At 29.3% G+C, this 23,286-nt stretch overlaps 3 protein-coding genes across 7 annotated transcripts in view; all 3 read left to right on the forward strand.

The window, feature by feature from the left end:
- LOC112691407 (putative phospholipase B-like 2) overlaps positions 1 to 8,894 on the forward strand; it is a 14,120-nt gene extending 5,226 nt beyond the window's left edge. For 4 of the 5 annotated variants that reach the window (XM_025565653.1, XM_025565654.1, XM_025565657.1 and 1 more), the window contains 8 exons: positions 3,281 to 3,680; positions 5,218 to 5,464; positions 5,521 to 5,615; positions 5,736 to 5,891; positions 5,956 to 6,181; positions 7,234 to 7,556; positions 7,649 to 7,822; positions 8,037 to 8,894. In XM_025565653.1, the coding sequence (XP_025421438.1) occupies positions 3,493 to 3,680; positions 5,218 to 5,464; positions 5,521 to 5,615; positions 5,736 to 5,891; positions 5,956 to 6,181; positions 7,234 to 7,556; positions 7,649 to 7,822; positions 8,037 to 8,295 (1,668 nt within the window). In that variant the 5' untranslated portion in view covers positions 3,281 to 3,492 and the 3' untranslated portion in view covers positions 8,296 to 8,894. The remainder of the gene's footprint in view (positions 1 to 3,280; positions 3,681 to 5,217; positions 5,465 to 5,520; positions 5,616 to 5,735; positions 5,892 to 5,955; positions 6,182 to 7,233; positions 7,557 to 7,648; positions 7,823 to 8,036) is intronic. The other variant, XM_025565658.1, reaches the window with a different exon arrangement.
- Positions 1,262 to 2,867, forward strand: LOC112691408. Its single transcript, XM_025565659.1, has 2 exons — positions 1,262 to 2,452; positions 2,544 to 2,867. The coding sequence occupies exons 1-2, from the start codon at positions 2,003 to 2,005 to the stop codon at positions 2,562 to 2,564; spliced, it is 471 nt and encodes a 156-aa protein (XP_025421444.1). The 5' UTR covers positions 1,262 to 2,002; the 3' UTR covers positions 2,565 to 2,867.
- Positions 8,895 to 8,904: 10 nt separating the features above from the next.
- Positions 8,905 to 16,505, forward strand: LOC112691409 (putative phospholipase B-like 2). Its single transcript, XM_025565660.1, is given in 10 exon segments — positions 8,905 to 10,072; positions 14,391 to 14,452; positions 14,455 to 14,633; positions 14,689 to 14,783; positions 14,852 to 15,007; positions 15,083 to 15,308; positions 15,415 to 15,737; positions 15,840 to 16,013; positions 16,098 to 16,103; positions 16,105 to 16,505. Coding segments are annotated over 10 exon segments (1,689 nt in total). The 5' UTR covers positions 8,905 to 9,854; the 3' UTR covers positions 16,355 to 16,505.
- The last annotated feature ends 6,781 nt before the right edge of the window (positions 16,506 to 23,286 follow it).

Consider the following 23,286-nt stretch of genomic DNA (forward strand, 5'->3'; position numbering starts at 1 on the left):
CTGTGACAACGATCGCGGCGATCATATGCGTCCTTGAAGGTCAGACAAACTGTATAACACAATTTTCTAACAAACCATTTTAAAAAGTTTGAGACCGTTTCATAAATGTTCATATTTCTAATACGAAACGATTGCTCTCTAAAACGTAATGCGGTCTTTTGCTTTTTCTTCTTGACCATTTTCAAAAGTTCTTGACGTCGGATACGCTGAAGTTCCAAACGAAAGGACCCTGAATGAAATTGCTCGATGACAACCGTCTGCAATGGACTGGATTAAGGGCGGGTAATCGCCGCCTATGCGTTCTTGAAGTTCAGACAAACTGTAAAGCACAATTTGCAAACGCAATACAGATTTTAAGGTTTGAGACCGTTTCATATATGTTCATATTTCTAATAATCAACGGTTGATTCGCCGACAAGTCTGTCTCGTTATCCGTCGAGGAAGTCGCGATCACTTTCTGAATATTTTCCACTTGACGGATAAATCCAACAAAATTTTTTTAATTGCAGTATGTTGATTCATTTGAAGAAGATGTATTTTCATGGCTGCTAACCTTGTGAACAACAAATTACAGCATTTACATTTGAATAAAGTTTTGGTATTCGATTTTGGTGCCGGTTATTTTCTTCATTCTTACAACTCTCCTGTGACAACGATCGCGGCGATCATATGCGTCCTTGAAGGTCAGACAAACTGTATAACACAATTTTCTAACAAACCATTTTAAAAAGTTTGAGACCGTTTCATAAATGTTCATATTTCTAATACGAAACGATTGCTCTCTAAAACGTAATGCGGTCTTTTGCTTTTTCTTCTTGACCATTTTCAAAAGTTCTTGACGTCGGATACGCTGAAGTTCCAAACGAAAGGACCCTGAATGAAATTGCTCGATGACAACCGTCTGCAATGGACTGGATTAAGGGTGGGAGAATGCAATGCGATCAGGACGACTCATCACTGAACGCGGATGGTGGAGGAAAGTAACACGAAATGCGTAGACGTTAGGCAAGACAGATGACGCATGCGCGGTCACGATGCCGAAGCGACTGTTTTCTTTACACGAAATAAACTATAATACACTTAACGTCAGCAAGTGTAATATTATCATAATGTAGATGCAACTATCCTAGTTCATAATATTTTATATATATGTTACCGGCAATATGGATAATCCAGTATTTTTCAAAATGTCTAGGCATTATATAAAATGCTAAAAATCACCCGGAAATTTACATAATACGAGCTTTGCTTAGGTATTATGTATAATGCCAAACGTGGAATAGCAATATGAAGAAAACAAACAAAATTGGGCATCATTATGTATAATGCCAAACGTCAATTAGAAAATATGATAGATAAAATTAGGTACCATATATTACCAACGACTTTACTTATCGTTTATCGTAAATGCGCGTGCTGTGTGTGCACGATTTAACAATATTAAGATTAAGATTCTTATCCTACTATAATTATAATTCTGAGGTACAATATTGAACGTACTCATTGTATTACATTATACAATATAGTAGCTGTTAAGCCAATAATATCTTCTGACTTTTATTCCCGATGCCAAGTTGATTTGATAGATTTCCTCTCAGTCTCATCCTGATGGGAAATTTAAATTCATTATTGTGTATCAGGATCATCTCACAAAATTTGTTGTTCTCAAACCCCCCGAATTCAAGCAAGCCGAAGAGGTAGCCTATAACATTATAGATATTTTCACATTACTTGGAGCTCCTATTATTTCGCAATCCGATAATAGACGAGAGTTTTCAAACCAAATAGTTTCTAATTTAAGAAACATGTTTTTAAGAAACCCGAGTTAATAATAGTACATGGCAAACCGAGACAGCCAATCTCAAGGTAGAGTAGAACGAGCGAATCAGGATATTAAGAATATGTTAAAACGTGGATGCAACATGAAAAAACCCAACACTGGAGCCAAGGACTTCGATTCATCCAGCTAATGAAAAATTAAGCCTATCATTCTGGCATTAAAATGTCTCTTTATGAAGCTTTATTTGGTTGCAAAATAAAAATTGGTTTAAACACTTCAAATTTACCTCATGATGTAATAAGTACGATAGATAATGAAGAACAGTTAGCTGAGTTAATCACAGAACAATCACAAGAAATTAATTTAAACGTCGAAAATGATGTATCAAACACAGAACAACCAAAAGAAGTTAATTTAAGTGTAGATACTGAAGTAGACACAGAACATCTAGTATTCACAACTATTCGAACAACTAAAAAATTGAATAAAAAAAACGCCAATGTCATGCGAACTAGAGCTAAGGAAAATCTTGAAAATCAAGCGAAAAAAATTATGGCGTGGTCGGATAAGAAGCTTTTGCCAGTGGAAGTTCATTCAACTGTACGTGTTCCAGTTCCTGAGGTAGATAAAGGACGTGGAGACGCACGAAATATACTTGCAATAGTTTTAGAGGTAATGAATAAATTAATAAAATTGGTATTTAATGTTAATAAGTAAGACATTTTATTTTTTTAAATGACAAGTGATGGTTTTTATCGATTAGGAACTCGCGATGGAGTTCTGAAGCAGTTGTTAACCCTAGAAGTTAGTTTACAGTATGTCAAAAAATGCTAGGTACTACAAATTGACGAAGTTCCAACAGACACAAAAATGGCGTTACGAACAGTCGCAAAGAAACAAGCCAAGGATTTTTTAAATGCATTTTTAAGACCAAGTGTCAAAATAAAAAGTGCATTTGTCTTAAAAATAACTTTTTTGCACATCAAAATGTCATTTTTCAACAACGTTGTAATAAGTAGCTATAATAATAATATAATAACGTTGAATAATATTTTTTACTTTGCCTAAAAGAAATTGGCAATTTGCATAATGCCTAGGCATTTTGCAGAATACCTGAATTATCCATATTGCTGGTAACATATAATAATAAAATGGTACCTATTATGTGTAAATTCCATGTATTTACGTAATTTATTTACTTAATTATTTAATGGAGAAAAACTTGTCACTAATGAAAATCATAGCACTACTTATTCTTATGTACCAATTTGTATGCAAGTACCTACGAGTATAACATTAATGAATGTACAAAGTTTGTTTTTTGTCATAATATCCTACATGTAAACCGAAAACATTTGTTTTTGCCTTTGTTTTGTTTATCATTGGGCACAGGTCCATGTTATTGGACCATTAAAATGTATTGACATACTTGCAACCAGCTTCTAATTGGTAGAGAAAATAACTACAATATCAGTAATAATATCACTGAAATCATTATAGTATTGATTTGTTGAACATGCGATGGGTAATGCGACTATTATGGAACCGTTGTGTCACGTATCACAACAGAGGACGTCCACATTAGTAGAAGGTCGATTACATTTCAAGTCATACTTTCTTGAAGACTCAGTCACGAAGGTTTTACGACGACCATAATCCCCGGGTTCGGTTCTATTTGGACATTTGGTCGCATGCAGTAAACAGTTACAATTATGATGATACAGATGATCGTGTTACTCACAGTGACATCGGTTTTGCCGTTGCAGTGCACATGCGTATGCGATCGAAACGAAATATTTTACGCAGTTGCAGACGACAATGACAATATTTCGATTCGAACAACAGAAAACGGCAGATTCGTTGCCAAAGTGAGCTACACGCATTGTATTAATACGACGGGGTAAGTTAAACTATTATTTACGTTCGTAGCCAGATAACATGTTCGGATTAACGAGAATGATATTTAAGTCAATTTTATATGACTCCCCTCAAAGTAAAATGTGTAACTTGCCTACATGTTTTCTATAAATATCCAAAGTATATTATTGTGTAATATCTACTCAACTTTATAATTATCATATTCGAATAAAATTAATATTGTGCAAAGTTCAAAACAAACGATTAAGTACTTAATAAAATAATGTTTTGCTTTAACATGGTTAAATACTTTCATGAGCCCATAGGTGCAACTAGGAAGGACCTCGGGAGCCTCCTAAAATATTTTCATTGCTCTATCAGATTAATAATAATGAGTTCAGAATTTTTTTGTTCGAGATCGAGATAAAATTTAATAATCTATGTCTATATTCTTAATATACGAAATAATTATTTAGAATTTATCTCAGTGCATTATGGCTTTCGTTTTACTTGAGAACATTCAAAATTAAAATTTGGTTCACAAAATCGCGCTTTTTCTTCTTATTGCTAACATTTTAAGTATACCTGTAGTTGTGAGTTGTGATACATTTTATCTGTATGAAAATTGTTAAATGGGATATGGGGGTGTAGCCTTTGAGGGTCATTGCTCTTAGACGTAATCAGTGGGAGGCTTAGCCCCCCCCCCAAAAAAAATTATTCCATGTTATACATAGCATACTGCATACAGCATACTTGACTCACAATAGTGTCACATACAAAAAAAGACTCATTGGAGTAAATCTAACTTGGCTCAGAATATAAAATATATTAACGTGGTATATAAGAGTCGGGGTAATCTACAAGTTATTTTAAGTTTTGGTAGGAGGGTTGTAGACCCCCCCCCAGATTTTTTACCTTAGTTGCGCTTATGTCTATGCTACACACACACACATGAAGTAATACTCATTCAACGTTGTTTATAAAAAATACCGATCCCTTGTTTGACACAAACTTCTTAAAAATTTGATAGGCATTTCGTGATAAAATGTATTTGAGGAGGGCTGCAACCTCACTCTCTATTATAAATATTCGATAGTTCGTGATAAGTCTTTTACATTTTTACTTAAAAAGGACAATTATTTTTTCTAGACTTCCAAGCCTTCTTTGTTCAAGTTTCAAGTTTCTTTCTTCAAGTCTCTTTGAATAGATTTTATGTCTATAAACTAAACCAATCGTTATAGATTTAAATTTTTCATTAATAGATATTTATATACGAAAAAAATCAAAAATATTCTCTGGTTTATGGGATATTATAAATGTTCATTAAATTAGAGTAATGAGACTTAAAGAGTTACTTATAAGAATTTATTTTATTTATACTTAAAAGTCTTAAAATCATTTAATTAATAGTTAAATTGTTTATATTATGTTATATAATTGAATTATTATGGGGTATAGCTTATTTTACATTAAGTATGTTGTCTTATTTAATTTTTAATTAATCGTCACTAATATTTTTATTGATTTAATAAGTCGATTATACATGTTGATAAATTAACTTATTATATTTTCATTTTAAGATGGGATTATCTAGAAATATTAACGTCTTCCAAAGAAGATGATTCGATGCAAGCATATGCCGCTGGTCTGCTGGAAGGATGGATTACTGCTGACTTGATAAATAGTTATTGGTACAATGTCTTTCAAACATTTTGTGTCGGCCGATCAGATTTATGTGTAAAATTGAATGAATACATGCACTCGAATAGAGAATGGATCATATCCCAAGTGATGCTGAAAAATGGATCGGACGCATATTGGTATCAAGTATATTATCAGTGTTATAACTTCCAAGAAAAACAATATTAGTTAATTTATTTTAGGTTGGTTTGATGTACAAGCAACTTGATGGGCTGTATGATGGATATAAGCTGAACATAAAAAAAGGAATGCAGTCTTTATCATGGGAAAATTTTTTGTAAGAATATACAAGTATATTAACATTTTAATAGGTACAATGTATAAGTGTTGTAGACGTTGTAGTTATTTGAAATGTAAATGATTTTTAAACATACATAAAATGATAAATATTTTTAAGTTGGATGAACATTCAAGAAGATTTATATGATTTATGTGATACCTTTAATTCTTCACACCCTCACAAAAAACCATTCGGGACGGGATCGTGTTCGGTTCTCATAAAACTACTACCAGGACACAAAGAGTTATACATTTCTCACGTCACTTGGAACTGGTACATTTATAATATAAGTACCGAAGTTTTATTATAATTATATGGTTGTACGTATGTATTTTAGGTACGAAACAATGTTGAGAATACAAAAGAGGTATCGTCTGAATTATAAAGAAAGTAAATTGTCAAATCAACTAGTATTTGGGCATGACATACAGTTTAGTTCGTATCCTGGTTTCCTGTATTCAATGGACGATTTTTACTTAATTTCTTCGGGTTTAGCTATTACCGAAACGACTAATTCTGTTTACAATCCACAGTTATGGGATAATGTTCAGCCAATTGGACAGGTTAGAAATAACATCATATCACATATAACATATCGCTTCTCCGGTGGAACAACGCCGTAAGTGAAAATGTAATTGTTCTTCAGAAAACGTAATTGTTCCATTGGACATGTGATTAAAAACCGGTATTTTCAACAATGACGAAACTGCTCTCTAGAGGTCAATAATAGGTATTATACTTATGTCATTGTTCCATTCGATAAAATGAAATATTATTGTACTGTTGTCGTACTTATGTCTAAAAGTCAAAAATTTGCACTTATGTCGTTGTTCCACCGGCGAAGCGATATAGTTATATTATAAATGCTTTAGACTTGAAATTATAAGAAAATATACAAACATAATCAGAGTTTAGAATTAACCTTAGCACTATTGTACTTTAAGATTTATCATTTAACATTTTTTACTGTACATAGTAGTATGACGCATTGCGCTGTGTTCTTAAAACGTCAGTACAATAATATTCTTTACGAATTAAGAAATAAAATTGTAAACAATTCATTTAAAAATGTACCATATATCCAAAAGATATTAAATAAAAAAAACAAACTTAATGCGAAATAATAGTATTAAAAATATTAGTCATATAATTTAATTTATAATACTATTTACAATTTGAATTATATGCGTAGATAACAATGTGAAATGTATCTTGATAAAAATTATTTTTTCATTGTTAATGCTCAAATTAAGTTTGATGCAGAGAAATTATTTTTTTATTCAAATGAATCACACAGGACTCACGTCATCTTAATATTAATTATGTATATACATTATTCTTTTATGTGAAGTAAAAATATATATCTCAGTTATAATTAAATTTTGTGGGAAGTGGTTGGATCATATAAGAAACAAAATCGCCGGCGTTGACAAACTATAACTATTCGTAATAATTCTCTTTTTCGTAAAAAGCAGCGTGATGTTATTTTTACACTCGAGCACACTACATTGTATCTATATATATACCTATGTATACATAATAACTGACTAATCCTTCAATGTAGAGTAATAAACAAAATATTTTCACAAATTGATTTTTTGTTACATTTTTGCAGATATTAGTTTTCATTCGTGCCATGGTTGCAAATCGATTGGCACCTGACGGATTGGCTTGGACCAAATTGTTCAAAAAATATAACAGTGGAACGTACAACAATCAATGGTTGTTGATTAATTATTCACTGTTTCGACCCGGTCGTAAAATGCCTAAAAACGGGTTACTCTTCATCCACGAAGAAATGCCTGGTCTTACGGAGACGCAAGATGTGACCAAACAGTTTCTTAGCCAAATGTACTGGGCGAGTTATAACGTGCCGTTCATTCCGGAGATATTCAACGCGAGCGGACAGGGTGATATGGTTAAACGATACGGAAATTGGTACGAACGAACATACCCGATAGAAACTATTATTTTAGAATGCTATAAAAAGCACTTGATTTCAATTTTGTTGTCAACATATGTACGTTTAGGTTTTCGTATCGAAACACTCCTCGAGCCCGAATATTTGCCAGAGACCATGTGAACGTCAAAGATATGTCGTCAATGTTATTTTTGATGCGTTCAAACGATTTCAGAAACGATCCCGAGGCCAGGTGCGAATCATGTGTTCCTCCGTACTCAGCCGAAAACGCTATATCGTCCAGGTAACTGTGGTTCATTACATTATACAATATGGGACGGCTGTATAGGTTAGGTGCATTTAAGATAATCGAGACACGATAAATGTACAACTATTTATTTATTCTACATGGAGTTATAATAAATATTAAGCACCTATAGAATTTACTTTTGTAGTGGTCAGTCAGTCAAGTGTGTGTGGTCAGATTCATGATTGTGATTTTTTTTTTTTTTTTACAGAGACGACTTGAATGACTTGAATGGCGTGTACCCATTTGAAGCGTTGGGTTACTCTAATTGGGGTGCTATAGATGCCAAAATAACCAGTTACAAGATGTTTAATGAACATATGTTTCTTTCAGTCTCCGGACCGACGAAAGGTACTAATGGTGTTCTCGGAAAGTATTGTTGGAGTAGAACTCAAGTTAAAAATATCAGTCATGTTGGACTTCCAGACTGTTGGGACTTTAAACCCGAAACGCATCATTGGGTCTTTTAAAGTTTTATTTCAGAAGCCAGAGGGCTATAGGAGCTTCGCGTTTTTTTAACATCTCTCTCTTGAAATGCAAAATACATTTTTAATAATTATAATAAATAATTGTATTTTATAACATGAATGAAGCGTTGCTATTGCAATACGTTGTGCGAATAGGAAACAATGTACATATCAACCAAAACTTTAAGAATAAGTAACAAAGAAATCATATACTCGTAGATTATTAAATTATGTTTTCAAATATATTTTAGTTAATTCTGTCGTTTTGATAACCATTTTTTACATAGGCATATTCAATTTATATACAGTAAATACTAAATAGTTGTAGGTATATTTTTCTTGATTGAAAAGTAAAAATGATAAGTTGTGATGGCTATCGAACAATTGAGAATGTTATTCCTTTTTGGCCGAACGATTGAGAACACTTAAAATTAACAAAGAACTTACCGCTGACCCAAAAAAAACCCAAAAAAATTACGCGATTGAGAACGAATTTATGTGCAACTTTGCCATAGTTTGATATATCTTTTATTTGGTTTTTGAAAAATTCACTATACATATAATAAATATTCTTGAAAAAAGTCATAAATTAATAATTATAATCGTATACAAATAAGCGCCGAAAATATGTAATATTTAATATGAATAAAAAATTAAAAATATGTAGAACTTATAAAAATATGTAATACGAACAGACGAATAGTTTGTGCGACGATTGAAAAGTCCGGCCATACACGACGTGGTTTACCAGGAATTTTTACTTGTACAGGTTTTGAAAACTGTTCAGTTTTCGAGAAAGAATTGAAAATTTATATTTTCTACCTGTACAGTTTTGCATATCGGAACGTATGCATGGTTTAACTGACAACTGAACAGGTTTTAGACATTTCAGTTTTGTTTTGCATGCATGCCATGGTGACAGATGAGGTTAACTGATGGTTCAAAGTTTAAACCTGATAATTTATCCCAACGTGTGTGTGCGCATTGCATGTACAGGTAAACCTGTACTTTTTAACTGCACAGTTTACTTCTGCAGGCAAGATGTATCGTGTATGGCCAACCTAACCGTCATTCTTTCGTATCTGGTATCTAAGTTACTATTAACATCCAGCTAATCCAATAAAAGTCCGATAAATATCAACAGATTATCGTTCTAATATTATCAATCGATTATAATTGGCAACGTTGGAAAAAAAGATTCGAGCGTTCTCAATCGTGTTACTAAAAATAACGTTCTCATTCGTATTTTACCGGTTGTGATCTGTAAATTGAAAGTATGTAAAAAAAATTATTTTATTATAATAACATTCAAGCTAAACTAGTTTGTTTCGGAAAAAATAAAATAAATTTTACTTTTAATATTTTTTTACATTATTAGTGTTAATATAATCACTTTGTATGTATTACTATATTATACCACTACTCTTAAATTGTTATCTGAGAAAATATACATGTATAAATTTAAATACACTTAATGTTGAATAAACTAAAAGTCACTGATCATTTCATTACTTGTGTGTGTTTTTGTTTTTTGTTACGAGTTTGTTTTACGAGTACATAATATGTTTAGTAATACTAGAATAATGTTGTCAATATGTTGTATTAAGCTACTGTTAACTGTTTGGGCATTTCAGTATTCTACAGCATCTAAATCTCAAACATTACTGTTAGTGAAAGAGATCAATAATCAAATTACTATAAAATCTTTACCTTACTACGCCAAGCCAGAAGAGATAATTATTGGTAAGGCCAAATATATTGACGGTATCAACAGCACGGGGCAAGTATTAATAAATTGATTTTTTATAAGAAAATTAAAAATTCAGTAAACCTTTAGATATGAAATTTTAAAACTTAAGTACCATAGGATGTAAATATTTAGATTCTAAGTTAAATTTTGTTTTGATTTTCGAAAAGAATAATTTGAATCAGGAAATTGTTTAAATATATGATAGTAATTGATCAACATGAAAATAAGTGTCCGATATCTGATTTCTGTAACTAGATTTTTTAGTTATCATCCAATTGAAAAAGTTGTAAATATTTCAACTTGAAAATGTAGTATAATGCTTTAATTATTTTAAGAAATATTTTAAAAGATGTCATGAAAGTCAGTATTTATCATAATGTGAGCATTCTTTCTTAACAATAATTCCTCTATCGAAAGCATAATCAATAAACTTATTTAAAAATGTAAAATGTATTCTATACTTTTCCACTTACTAGTATAGTATAACCTAGTAACTTGTACCTCATAGTAATACAATACTATAGGTGGGAAATAGAATCACATTTTAAGAAGAGATATTGGACTACATTTTTTTTAGTTCAGTTAAAAAATGTAAAAGTAAACCGCAGAATTAAACATGTTCACACCAAATTTAAGATAATTCTGAAAAGGTTTAAAATATATTTAAAGGGGACTTTAGTTAATTAGCTCCTTTGATCTCCATCAAGGATTAATATCTAAATAAAGTCATGCATTTTATTTTATTTAAGTATTAAATAATAACTTACAATATAGTAAAATAAATGGAGTCACACTTTAGTCGGTATATTGTTGTAAAAGTTGAATTTTTTAGTTGTTAAAATTAAAATATAAGAATTCCGATAGAATACATTCATTATTTTTTTTGTGATTTATAACTTCCAATTAAAAACGTGAACAGTGCTTACCAGATAAAATTGAAAATAAAAATTATATACATTTGAACTCTGTCCTTCGAGTTTTGATAAAGTCAATTAATTTTAATGTGTACTTTATTTATAATTGTTTATTTATTTAGTAAAGTATATGTAATATTATTAACTATGCCCTATACAGAGTGTCTCACGAAGATATACTTATTGCGATATCGCCTGAAATAATAAAGATAATTAAATTTTGTTTTTTATGAGATTCACAAGACTACAAATATGGATATCTATTACTTTTAATATATAGAAAAATAATGTACTGAATAGAATAGGTGTTTTGATACTATCTTACCTTGTTTTCTGATTAGTATTATTTTATAGCCTAATCGTATCATCCCCATTCGCTGAAAACCAAATTAACCGATAATCATGATGTTAAATTAATATAAAAAATTAAAACGTTAACATTTTTAAAAGAAAAATCTCTATAAGATAGTTATTAACAAATTTTTCGATAAAAATATAATAAAAAGTTATTTTTTAAAGTATTTTGCTAAACAAAAAAAAAAAAATATATATATATATAACTTAAGTATAATCATTTGTAATAATATATAATAACTTAATATAATAGAATTTTATGTTCATTATCTCAAGAGATATTGTAATGAATAGGACTAGGAAGTTGATGACCTTAAAAACATTAAAAAATGACCTAAAAAAAAGATGCAAATATAACATAAAAATGACAAAAAATGAACCATATAATTACAAATATTACAAATGGAGCAAAGACTTGGGAAATTCGAAAAACCGACGAGAAAATACTCTTAGTTTTTGAAAGAAAAATTCTGAGAAGAATTTTCGGACCTGTGAATGACAGTGCAACTAATGACTGGAGGATGAGAAAAACGAGGAATTAGACTCATTATACCAAAAACCGAACATCGTGGAAGCAATAAGAACTAAGAGACAAAAATGGGTAGAACACGCTTGAAGAAACCAAAACCCACTACTCCGTACAGTACTGAAAAAAAATCCCACAAGAAATAGACCCATTGGAAGACCGAGAATGAGATGGGAAGATAGAGTAAAAAATGATGTGGAAGAACTAGGAAGAGTAAATGATTGGAAGATGTGAGCAGCTGACTGAGATGGATGGAAGGCTGGATGTACAATGGGCCTAGAGTCCGCTAACACCCAAAAGAAAAAAAAAAATTACAAATAGGTATTTGTTTTAAATTAATAAAAATACATTTATTTAAATATTTTATTTTATTTTACTATAACATTCTATATAAATTTATCAAAACTTACAAATTACTCAAAATATGACATAAAATTGACAACAAATGTCCTTAAAATATGAAATAAAAAAATGACAAACATTTGTTTCACAAATTTATCAAAGCTTACAAATTACTCAAAAATCAAAACCATTGCATTGTACGATTAGAGCGTATTTAATGTTATCAAAAATAAATCAATGACGATTATCTGCTTATAAATATTTATATTTGGAAAAACTTCTCTCCACGTCCACTGAAGTAATTGGGAAACGCAGACGAGCACTAATCGATGTTTTAATTTTCGCCATTTCGAAAATATTACGAAAAAATAATAAAATTTAGATATAATAGGTATTATTCACTATAACATGACAATGAAGAGACGATTGTAATCGACGAAATAATACCGGATATTAATCGAATATTGGAAAAAATAATAAAATTTAGGTATAATACTATTCACTACAGGACGACAACGGCGAATGTAATCGACTAGATAAAATCGGACAAGTCTTAAGTTATCGGTATAATCGTCGATAAGAAAAAATAAAGAAATGAACTAGTGTGAAATCAGTAAAAATGACCAAAAATATCAAAAAATGACTTAAAAAGTAACAATCACCAAAAAATGCGAAAAATGCAAAATAATAATTATTTATTCGGATTCATATGCTAATGAAACACATTTGTGGCCAGGATAGCATCTTCTAAAAAATTCGAAAAAAAAAAATGCAAAATACATCAACTTCCGAGCCCAAGTAATGAATATATTTTTGTGAAACATTCCCATAATGATGTTCCAGAAAGTTGATTTAGGGAACAAAGTTAAATATTTTGGAGTCACGAATAAAATAGAAGACTATATTAAAGTGATATATTAAGTAATATGGATTTTTAATAATAAACTAAACTGTTTGAGTTTACAGAGTATATTATTCCCGTTTTCTGTTGAATGAATTTTTATTATATATATTTCTTCAAAAAACTTAATACAATATATGATTTATTATTATTTTATTTTGAACTAATTTTTACTTGTAAAATTTTAATTAATTTAGAGAGAAATATTAGAAACTTTTATATTTTAAAATATTGTTAAAATAAAATATGACAAAAGTAGAGAATATATAGTAAAGATTTTAAATTGGTGTTTTATATTTGCTGTACTTGTCCTCGTAAAGATATATAGTTTGGCTGCGGGAAGTTGTGCGTAATACTAGAATCTATTATTATTAAATATTATATAAATTAATCATATTTTTGTGTAATTTGGAGAAAAATTAAAATATAAATATAAAAAAAAAATTACTTTCACTATAACATATTATAGATTTTTGCTTGTTTTATATGTGTCCCCCGTAAAAAAATTAGTAAAAGCCAATTTGTGATCTAATACGAGTAGATGATGTACCTACCTAATGTTATTACGGATTTTATGTGAAAATAAAAAGATCAAATAATTGATGACGACGATAATGAAGAAGAATCGGAAAAAGACTGACAGATCCTCAGTGATAACTTACCAATAGAATAAAAATAATAAGTGAACTGCTCATATTTGAACTTCAATTGTATCATATTTATATTCATATTTTTACTATTTCAAAAATAAATACAAAATATATTTATTTTTTAATATTATATTAAATAATTCAAAATATTATTGAAACTCAGATATCGATTTAAGGATTTTATAAATGCACAATGTAAAACTGTACTTAAAAGTTAGGAAAAGTCAAAAAAAATTATAATAAAAATAATTGTATGAACAAATAATTTTATTTTCTTAAATTAACTTTCTAGAACAATATAAATTATTTTTTTGATATTATGAGATTTAAATATTCACTAAGTACAATATTTAAGAAAAATAAACTCTATAATAATTATTATTAAACAATGTTCTGAATATATGTAGTATTATAATACAAAAAATATATTGAAATACTTTTGTTCAAAAACTTTAAAGTTTGATGGTGTAGGTATATAATAATGATTTCATAAAGATGTTGATTATTTTTCCTAAATTCCCTTCATAATTCTGTAGTGCTTATTCTAGATCAGATAAACCAAATAATACAGTGATTGTGTAGTTTTATTTGTTGAGTGTAGTGTACAAATATTTTTGTCGACTAAAATACTTACATTAATGTCCTCATTTTTTTATCGTAGATGGGGTTACTTACAGATCAAAACTTCATATAATGCCTCGGATGTGGATCAAGCGTACGGAGCTGGTATTTAGAGCGATTGATGACCGCTGATCTAATATATAGTCATTGGTATAATACGGCCAGAAGATATTGCACTGATCGATCAGATGTATGCAAAGACTTAAAAGATTACATTATTACCAATAAGAATTGGATTGAATCGAAATTGAACGATTTCGACCCATATTGGTACCAAATATGCGTTTTCGCGGTTTTTTTTTTACCGAGTAACGTTCTGAAAAATGTCATCACTATAGATTGGCTTGTATTACAAACAACTTGATGGGTTGTATAACGGATATATGTTCGGAAAGTCACACAGAACGCCTAATTTGACGTTGGACAACTTATAGTGAGATTAAATGTTTGTACTACGAAAAGTTATATTATATTTTATGCACGCATATATTTTATTTTTAACTGGTTAAATGTCCTAAATGATTTAGGTGATATTTCGGTTGCTTTGAATCCATCGATGGAAGAGCGCAAGGTCTTAGGAAGCGGATCATGTTTTGCTCTCATTAAATTGCTACCAGGAAACAAAGATCTTTTGGTGTCACATGTTACGTGGAGTGGGTAAGGTACTCGTGAAATTTGTATTCGTTATTTTAGACTTAAGCAGTTTGATTTGTATGTACTGGGTGGTCGCAGATACGAAACGATGTTGAAAATACAGAAGAGGTACAGCTTAAAGTTTAGAGAGAGTAAAACGTCCAGAAAACTTATAGGTGGGTACGAGATGTCATTCAGTTCGTTTCCTGGAGGCATTCAATCGGGAGACGATTTTTATCTGATTTCCTCGGGTTTGGCTACGTTGGATACCACCAATGATAGTTACAATAAGTCTCTATGGTCTAACGTAAAACCAGCTGGCCAGGTAAACGATTCGATGATCGTGGTTATTACAATATATTGGCATCTATGTGCCTTATGTATTTTCAGATTTGAAATGTAACACAATAATTATTATAAATCTATAACAGATTATGGAATTTATGAGGGCAATGATCGCAAACCACTTGGCTCGAAACACAATGGAATGGATTCAACTGTTTAAACAGTATAACAGTGGCACGTACAACAACCAATGGATGATCGTTAACTACGGGGCCTTCCAGCCAGGAAGCCCGATACGAAATAAAAGCTTACTCCATGTTCTTGAACAGATGCCCGGTTATGTGGTGCACGATGACTTAACTACTCATCTAGTCAATCAGACGTACTGGGCTAGTTACAATATTCCGTTCTTTCCTTTTATATTCAACATAAGTGGTTCGAGAAAGATGGAAAAAAAATTCGGTGAATGGTAAACACAACAGCAATAGAGACCGCTAATGTTTAATTATTCCGAGTAATTGTGTTTTGTGCGTATCAACATTTTTACGACCGGTGCGTTTATGCTAAATAGGTTTTCTTATTCCGGCACACCACGGGCACGTATATTTGCCAGAGATCACAACAACGTTCACTGTGATAAATGCATCATACATGTCATGAGATCCAATGACTTCAAACACGATCCGGAATCTAGATGTATGAACTGCAATCCTCCATATTCGGCGGAAAACGCAATATCGGCCAGGTAGGCTTGCCAAAAAACACACACTTTACAATTAAATTAACGCGTAAATACTCATATTGAGTTGTGTACATGTTACTGTTATAGAAATGACGAATCTCGCCAACGGTACGTATCCCATACCAGCAATGCGCCATCGATCACACGGAGCCACGGACGTTAAAGTAACTTCATCTGGGCTATTTGAATATTTACAATTTAGTGCCATAGCTGGACCGACTCAAGGTACAAATTATAGTTTTGGACCATTTTGCTGGAGCAAATCGGATTTCAATAACGTTAGTCATCTAGGTCAGCCTGACTGTTTTAATTTCAGTTCAGTAACACATGAATGGAGCTTCTGAATTTATTTAACAGCACATGCACAAGCGCAATGCTATGTAATGTATAATGCTATATTGTTATAAACAAGTATATTATTGTAGATTAACAATTACGTACAGTTATGTGATTACTATCAGTGCAAATAAATACGTCAAGATTATGTGTATACTTAAACGCTTATCATTTAGTTTTGTATTGTGTATAACAATAAGTCAAGTATTATTATTTGAATTTGATCTTATAATATACTTAAACAATTTGATTTATCCATAAAAAACAGTTTTAGATAATTTTATAACGCTCTTAAAGTCTTAACAATGATTTATAACGTTTAGAGTAACGAAATGATTTTGTATAATTGTTTGAAGCACTTAAAAGTTTGGAAAACTACTTGATAAATCGTTATTTCATACTATAGAGAAATATTATATATTTTGATTTCGATTGCACCGCGTTTTGATCGACTATAACACAATGTGTGACAGATTTTATCGTTTACCAGCATATACGATAATGTGTATACAAACATAAAATATGATGGAGATGCAAAAATCCTTGTTTGGGTGAGATACAGGGACGAATGAATGATAATGCTGTATTAGTAGTTTTAAATGCTTATAAACAGTACAAATTTCATTAAAATATATTAATACTAAGATGTGACTTAAAAATTCTAATATAGTAAATAATAGAATCTTATTATACTATGCATGAGTCTCTAGAATCGTATTCAGGGATTCAATATATCATATGATGGCAGTATAAAGCAAATTACGTTATTGTCAATTTGATTTTTATTGAAACCTTCATTTTGCTAACAACTATATGATCGGTAATAATTTACTACTATTATCTAATCTTGTTATTTTTCTAGACAATAATTGTCTAATAGATAAATTGTTCAAATTATTGTTATTGTATTATTTATTTTATCAATGAGTTCTACTAGTTACTAACAATTAACATGTTTTGTTGTATTTTAAATAGTATTTAAAAAGTAAAAAATCCTACAGTTGCCATCGGATAGCAGTTTCTCTTTCACCTCTTTAAAGGCTGTAAGACCTACTCGGGAAGACCTACACCTAAAACGATGAAAGACTGCCGACCACTGAGGATCTTATTTCTATCTATCAATACGAACGAATTCTGTACATACATATAAAAGTATTATATAACGGAAAATATTAGTTTACGCCACACGGAAATTGATTGTGTGTAGTAAAAAATAGCCCCCTAATACGCGTGTACTCTGAAAGCTCGTGTGGCAACTAGCAAGCCTTGAACATTAACCCATTTTATCATAGACCACAGAAAAAGTCAAAAACTATTTTGTTAATCTTCTGCCGACACAATTTCCCAAGAAAACATGATGTTAATTTTTTATTGTTATAACTCAAGTTTTTTTTAATTTTTTTTATTCAACAGTATATTTTATATCTAATAGTGAGCAAGCAGATTAGTAAGATCCATTCTAAAAAAGGTTATCGCTACATATTTGCTGTATCACTAAATAGAGATGCATATATTTAATCCATTTTAGACTATAAACAACAATTATAAATTTCAATATTTCTATATAGATTTATTAAGTTTTGCCTATAATTTAAAGTATGAAGTTTTGTCAGAGTCATATGTCTCATTCTCTAAAATTTAGAGTCTAAATCAATTGAAATATAGACGACCTCTAATGACCGTAAATGGTAATTAATAAAAATAAAAAAATATGTGTATTATATACAAATATTATAGTAATTATAGAATATTATATTATTAATAATATTTATAATCCACGGTATATCAAAAAAATCAATAGTTCAATGTTCTCGTATGATAAAAAGGAAAAAAACCATTTATTATAATTTATTCATCGATTCTTAAGATAGTATTTTAATTGAGCAGTTAAAAAATTAATCATAATATATTTAGTATAGATAACACACATTAAGAATAATTCATAATATTTTTCTATAAGATTTACATTTTTATCCACGAGAAATGTGTGATATATTAATAAGCAGCAGTTTGATGTCTCGTGGCGTTGTTTTTATTTATATTTTACTGTTTAGTTAAAATGTAAAAATAGTTGGTTAGTTACTGAATTTGAGTGTTTATCAACGTTAGTTGATTTAAAACCTTTGTCACTTGGAGTAACTATAACCTTCTCAATACAGCCATGTGTAAATTATATTATATACATCACTAGTATATACAATCACTAGTAGTTTTTTACATTTCCTATACATATATTTTTATCTTATATGATTTGATCTTAGTAGACAAATATGAAAATCGTAAATACTTTAATACAAAACTAATGATTTTGTTTGAAAAAAATACGCTTAATAGTTTTAAAATTTGTCAAATAAGAAAAATTCCCAGTAAGATACAAAAATTGAGCAGGAAACTGAAACAGAATGTTTGTCCTTCACATTACTTTAGTTTTTGGGAGCGATATTGAAGATAGACAATCGTACAATGTGTTGAACACGAACCAACATTTTTAGTTGCATCGTCATATTATCGGAAGTATGAACTCCACTACTCGATAAAATTGAAATGAAAATGGTGTATTTCAATATTTGAAACGTTTCACTTAGTCATCAATATTGTTTATATTATAATTGTTTTTGATTGAATATTTCAATGAAATGTCATTGAAGGGCAAATTGATGTTTCATAACTATTAGTATTTTCTATGTACTTTATTACTTCACTACCTATTTATGTTTGGGATGGATTAAAAACATTAAACAATTAGGATAAGGACATATTAGGAGGAATGTTTAGAAGATTTAGATAGTTTTTGTTTTTAAAGATTTAGGAAAAATAATGTAACATGATTCCAGTATTACACATGTACTTAAAAATTACCTATATGTACATGTATACTACGGTAAAATTAAATTAGTATTATGAAATAATATTTTAATTTTAGCGACACTTATTATGATTATACTCGTATTTTAATTATAATTTGTCAATGAAATAATACGTGTACCTACTCTAAAAATAGTGCAAGTGTACGTACACAACATATACGGACCAAGTCCAGGAATACTTTGTCTTGAGTAACCAATGTGATCCGCTGATGCCACATATATGAATCGTTTTACAGATGTATCATTTATTTGATATATTATAAGTACATGGGCGTAGCTAAGATTTGAATCAGAGGGGGGGCAAAAACATAAAGCGATTAGTGTTAAACTCGTAATTCAAATAATCTACAGATAGACTATTGGATAACACATAAAACGTCAAAACGATTACACGTGTAGATAACACTCGGTCCCACTAAACTATTTTTAGACTTATATCTTATTTAATTTTTGATTTTAATGTAAAACTTACACGTTTGGTATTAACAAATAGAATTCAGTTTGAGGCGCAGGGGATGGCAAGTGCCCCCCTACCCCACCCTTGCTAAGCCCATGTATAAGTACTAAAAATTTGTAAATTTTTATCCAAAATATTAAGACATTTTCATTTAAGATATTCCAATTTATACTTTACGCACATTATAACACACTATATGTTAAATGTTTAACAAAAATTAAATTAAAAAAATATATTGCAAAAACTATTTTTCAATAGTTATAGATTTGAATCAGTTACATTCTTACATTATGCAGTTATTAAATACAGTTAGTCAATGGGGCTATTCAAGAATCATTGCATAATTTTTGTTATTCATCAATATATGTATGTTAAACCCCAGTTTTTTTAATCTCAAGTCTTGTCATCCACACCCTTAGCATTTATACTTATTTAAAAATTATTATTGATTATTCAATGGGATATATATACATGATAAAATATAATTTATTTGGTAACTTATACATGTTCAATATTTAACGACTGAATATGGCTGTGATATGAGAAACGATAACTTTAATTCCTTAAAAAAGTGCTAGGGTGACATGTACCCATTTGTTTCAAAACAACACTGGTTGATCGGTTTTATTTGAAACCAATATATTTTACAATTATATTATTAATTTCATTTCAAGTTCACTTGTTGATTATTTTCTAATGTTTTCACCACTATAAATAAATGTGCCGATTAATTTACAAACATCGCAATGTAGCTAAATGTTTTTTTTTTTTATGAGATGTAATGTAATTAAAAAAAAAAAGTAAATCCTTGAATTATAATTCTTAAAATATAACTTAAACAGTCTTATACTTTGCTGTTTTTAAATAATTTAATTTTTGAAAAAAATTATTATGCAAAAAGACATTTGTAATATTTAATAAAGTGAAATACATACATATTACAATTTTACAATGACTTCATAAATTCGGATTTACTAATTTGTATAAAAATAATTAATATTTAGAATATTATTTATAATGCTCATTTTTTTGATGTGATATGAAGACTTTTTGTAGGTAATTATAATCAAATATGACTGGCTATTCAAGCATTTCAATTAATTTGAATTCAAGATCTATGATTTTCAATAATTCAGTTGGATTGTCTCGATATTAAGCAGTTCTCATTTGAAATATGTTTAATCAACATAGATAACTAAAATAAAAATTGATACAGATATTGGTCTCTGTGTTGATCCAAGTATAAATGTACAGATTAATGTTCTACTATAATATTATAATTGTTACAATATTATTAATATATTGTTTACAAATATTTACAGATCTGAGTACTTGAAATATTTTCTGAATTAAATTATAATTTATAATTTAATTAAATTATACAATTATATACGAACAAAAAACTATAAAATCACTTGAAAAAAACTATAAGAAAATTAATATCCACTAAGTTCACTGCTCTACGAAAAGAAATGTAATAAAACTATGAATAAATAATAATTATATATACATAATGCATGAGTTTTATTTTACATTAGCAGTAGGTATAATTTATCTTTTACATTAGTTATAGTAAAATATTTTTTAATCTTTTCAGAAAGGAGAACTTACAAAAATATTTATAATTGAGTAAAAATAAAATAATATAGCGAAATGTAAAACAATATTTTACTCACAATAATATAAAATACTTAAGACGAAATAAAACACAATATCTATGCTGTGTGATATTACATTCTTTTCGCTGCTATAAAATAACGTCTCAATCAAACTGAGTCCAATTAATATTAATCAAATTATCTTGGTGAAACTGTACGTTTTTCCAGAGGATTGAATGTTTTGGCAATGTTTTTTTAGACGTTACAAATTTCAGTAATAGAAAAAAGATTTAATATTAATACATAAATACTTTCTATTAATGCTCTGCACGGTCCTGTCTTATCGTATAAAAATAGGTGAAGGATCGGTTCGCTCCGAATAGTGATGGGCAAATACTCGGTAAATATAATTTTAGGCAAATACCAGGTATTTACAGGGTATTTACCTAATAGGTTGGATTGGGTTAAATTGGATTGGTATTGGACATTAAATTGGATAAATTTATTTTTAATGCTAAAACCAATCCATGGATATCACAATACTTTTTTATGATTGTTTCCTGACTTTTTTATGTTTTTCCAATACTAATGATTATAGTATATAAATTAAATTTATGAAGTTTTTGTTAATTTTATTCACTTTGGAACCAATATTACTTTTAATGGGGAAACAAATAAATCTAAGAATTTAAAAACTAACCAAAACGCTAATATTACGGCTTGTTTCAAATCTAATATTAATAATATTATAATAATATTTATTGAATAATGATTTAAAATTATAAAGACATTATTTATAGAATTAATAACACGAATATTATCATTATGGCCTAAGAGAATCAATATTTTACCCCAGCACCGTTGTTTTATATAAATTGTATGTACCATAATGTATATTGCATATATCCCAGAGCTGTCCATGGTACCTATTGGCTATTAATAATTTATTATCGAACATATTTTCAAGAAAAATTATTATTATTCATGTTATGGTGCGGGTAACGTGGAATATTGTGAAAGTGCCAAGCCGCGCAGTCCAAATATATAAATGTATATACGAATAACTGCCAATGAAATACTCGTACATTATGATCTTGATTTAAATTAATTATAGTCTACCTATACATTATTTTGAGGAAATAGATATTGGAAATGAAATGTGCACTTCTAATTTCTAACCATTCTTGTTGATGATTCCGGTAAACGGTAATACTTGAAAAATAGTCGATTAGCCAGGCCAGATAGCAAGTAGTCCGATATTTTCACGTGAAATTCTTTGTAAAAATAATTAATACTTAATAATGAGATAAACACGAGTATAGTATAGTGTAGTATATATATATATATATATATATAAACCTAATATACCTATACTAAAATATAAATTTACTATAGTCTATTTTCATGGTGCAATATTATTTTACTTTGGATCGTTTGTCCGCTCTATTATATTATGTTATACTTGGGGTCTTGTATGGTAGAAAAAAAAATAGGTCCGGTCTATTAGCTTTTTCAGTCCGAAATTTATTAATTCGGATCGGCGGTCCGGTCTCGGTCCACTCTAACAAATTATTTTAAATTTTCAGTCCGGTCCAGTTTAAAATTTAATGTAGCAATCGGTTCGGTCCGAATTCGGTTCTTTTTTAACATTTTCAGTCCAGTCCGGTCCCTAAAATCACGGACCATGCTGAACACTACTTTCTAGATTAACACAACAAAAATAATTTTGCAGTTGTTTTCTACATTTTTTTTTTTTTTTTATTTAAATTAATATCAAATGATTACTGGGTCTTACTAAAAAAATAACTCGTGTGGAGGCTAAATTGTATTTATTTAATTTGAAATGTTTATAGCAATTCAATTAAGGTACCTTATGATAACAGCAAAAAAATAATTTTAAAATAGTTTAAGCACGTTAAACAGGTAATTTACTACAAGGCTTGAATCCAAATTTTGCATTGTGTGTGACTTTGAACTTGCTATATTTACATCAGGGAAAAATTTGAGATAAAAAAACA

The sequence above is a fragment of the Sipha flava genome, unplaced genomic scaffold (genome assembly GCF_003268045.1).
Source record: "Sipha flava isolate LNK unplaced genomic scaffold, YSA_version1 611_pilon_pilon, whole genome shotgun sequence".
Lineage (NCBI taxonomy): Eukaryota > Metazoa > Arthropoda > Insecta > Hemiptera > Aphididae > Sipha > Sipha flava.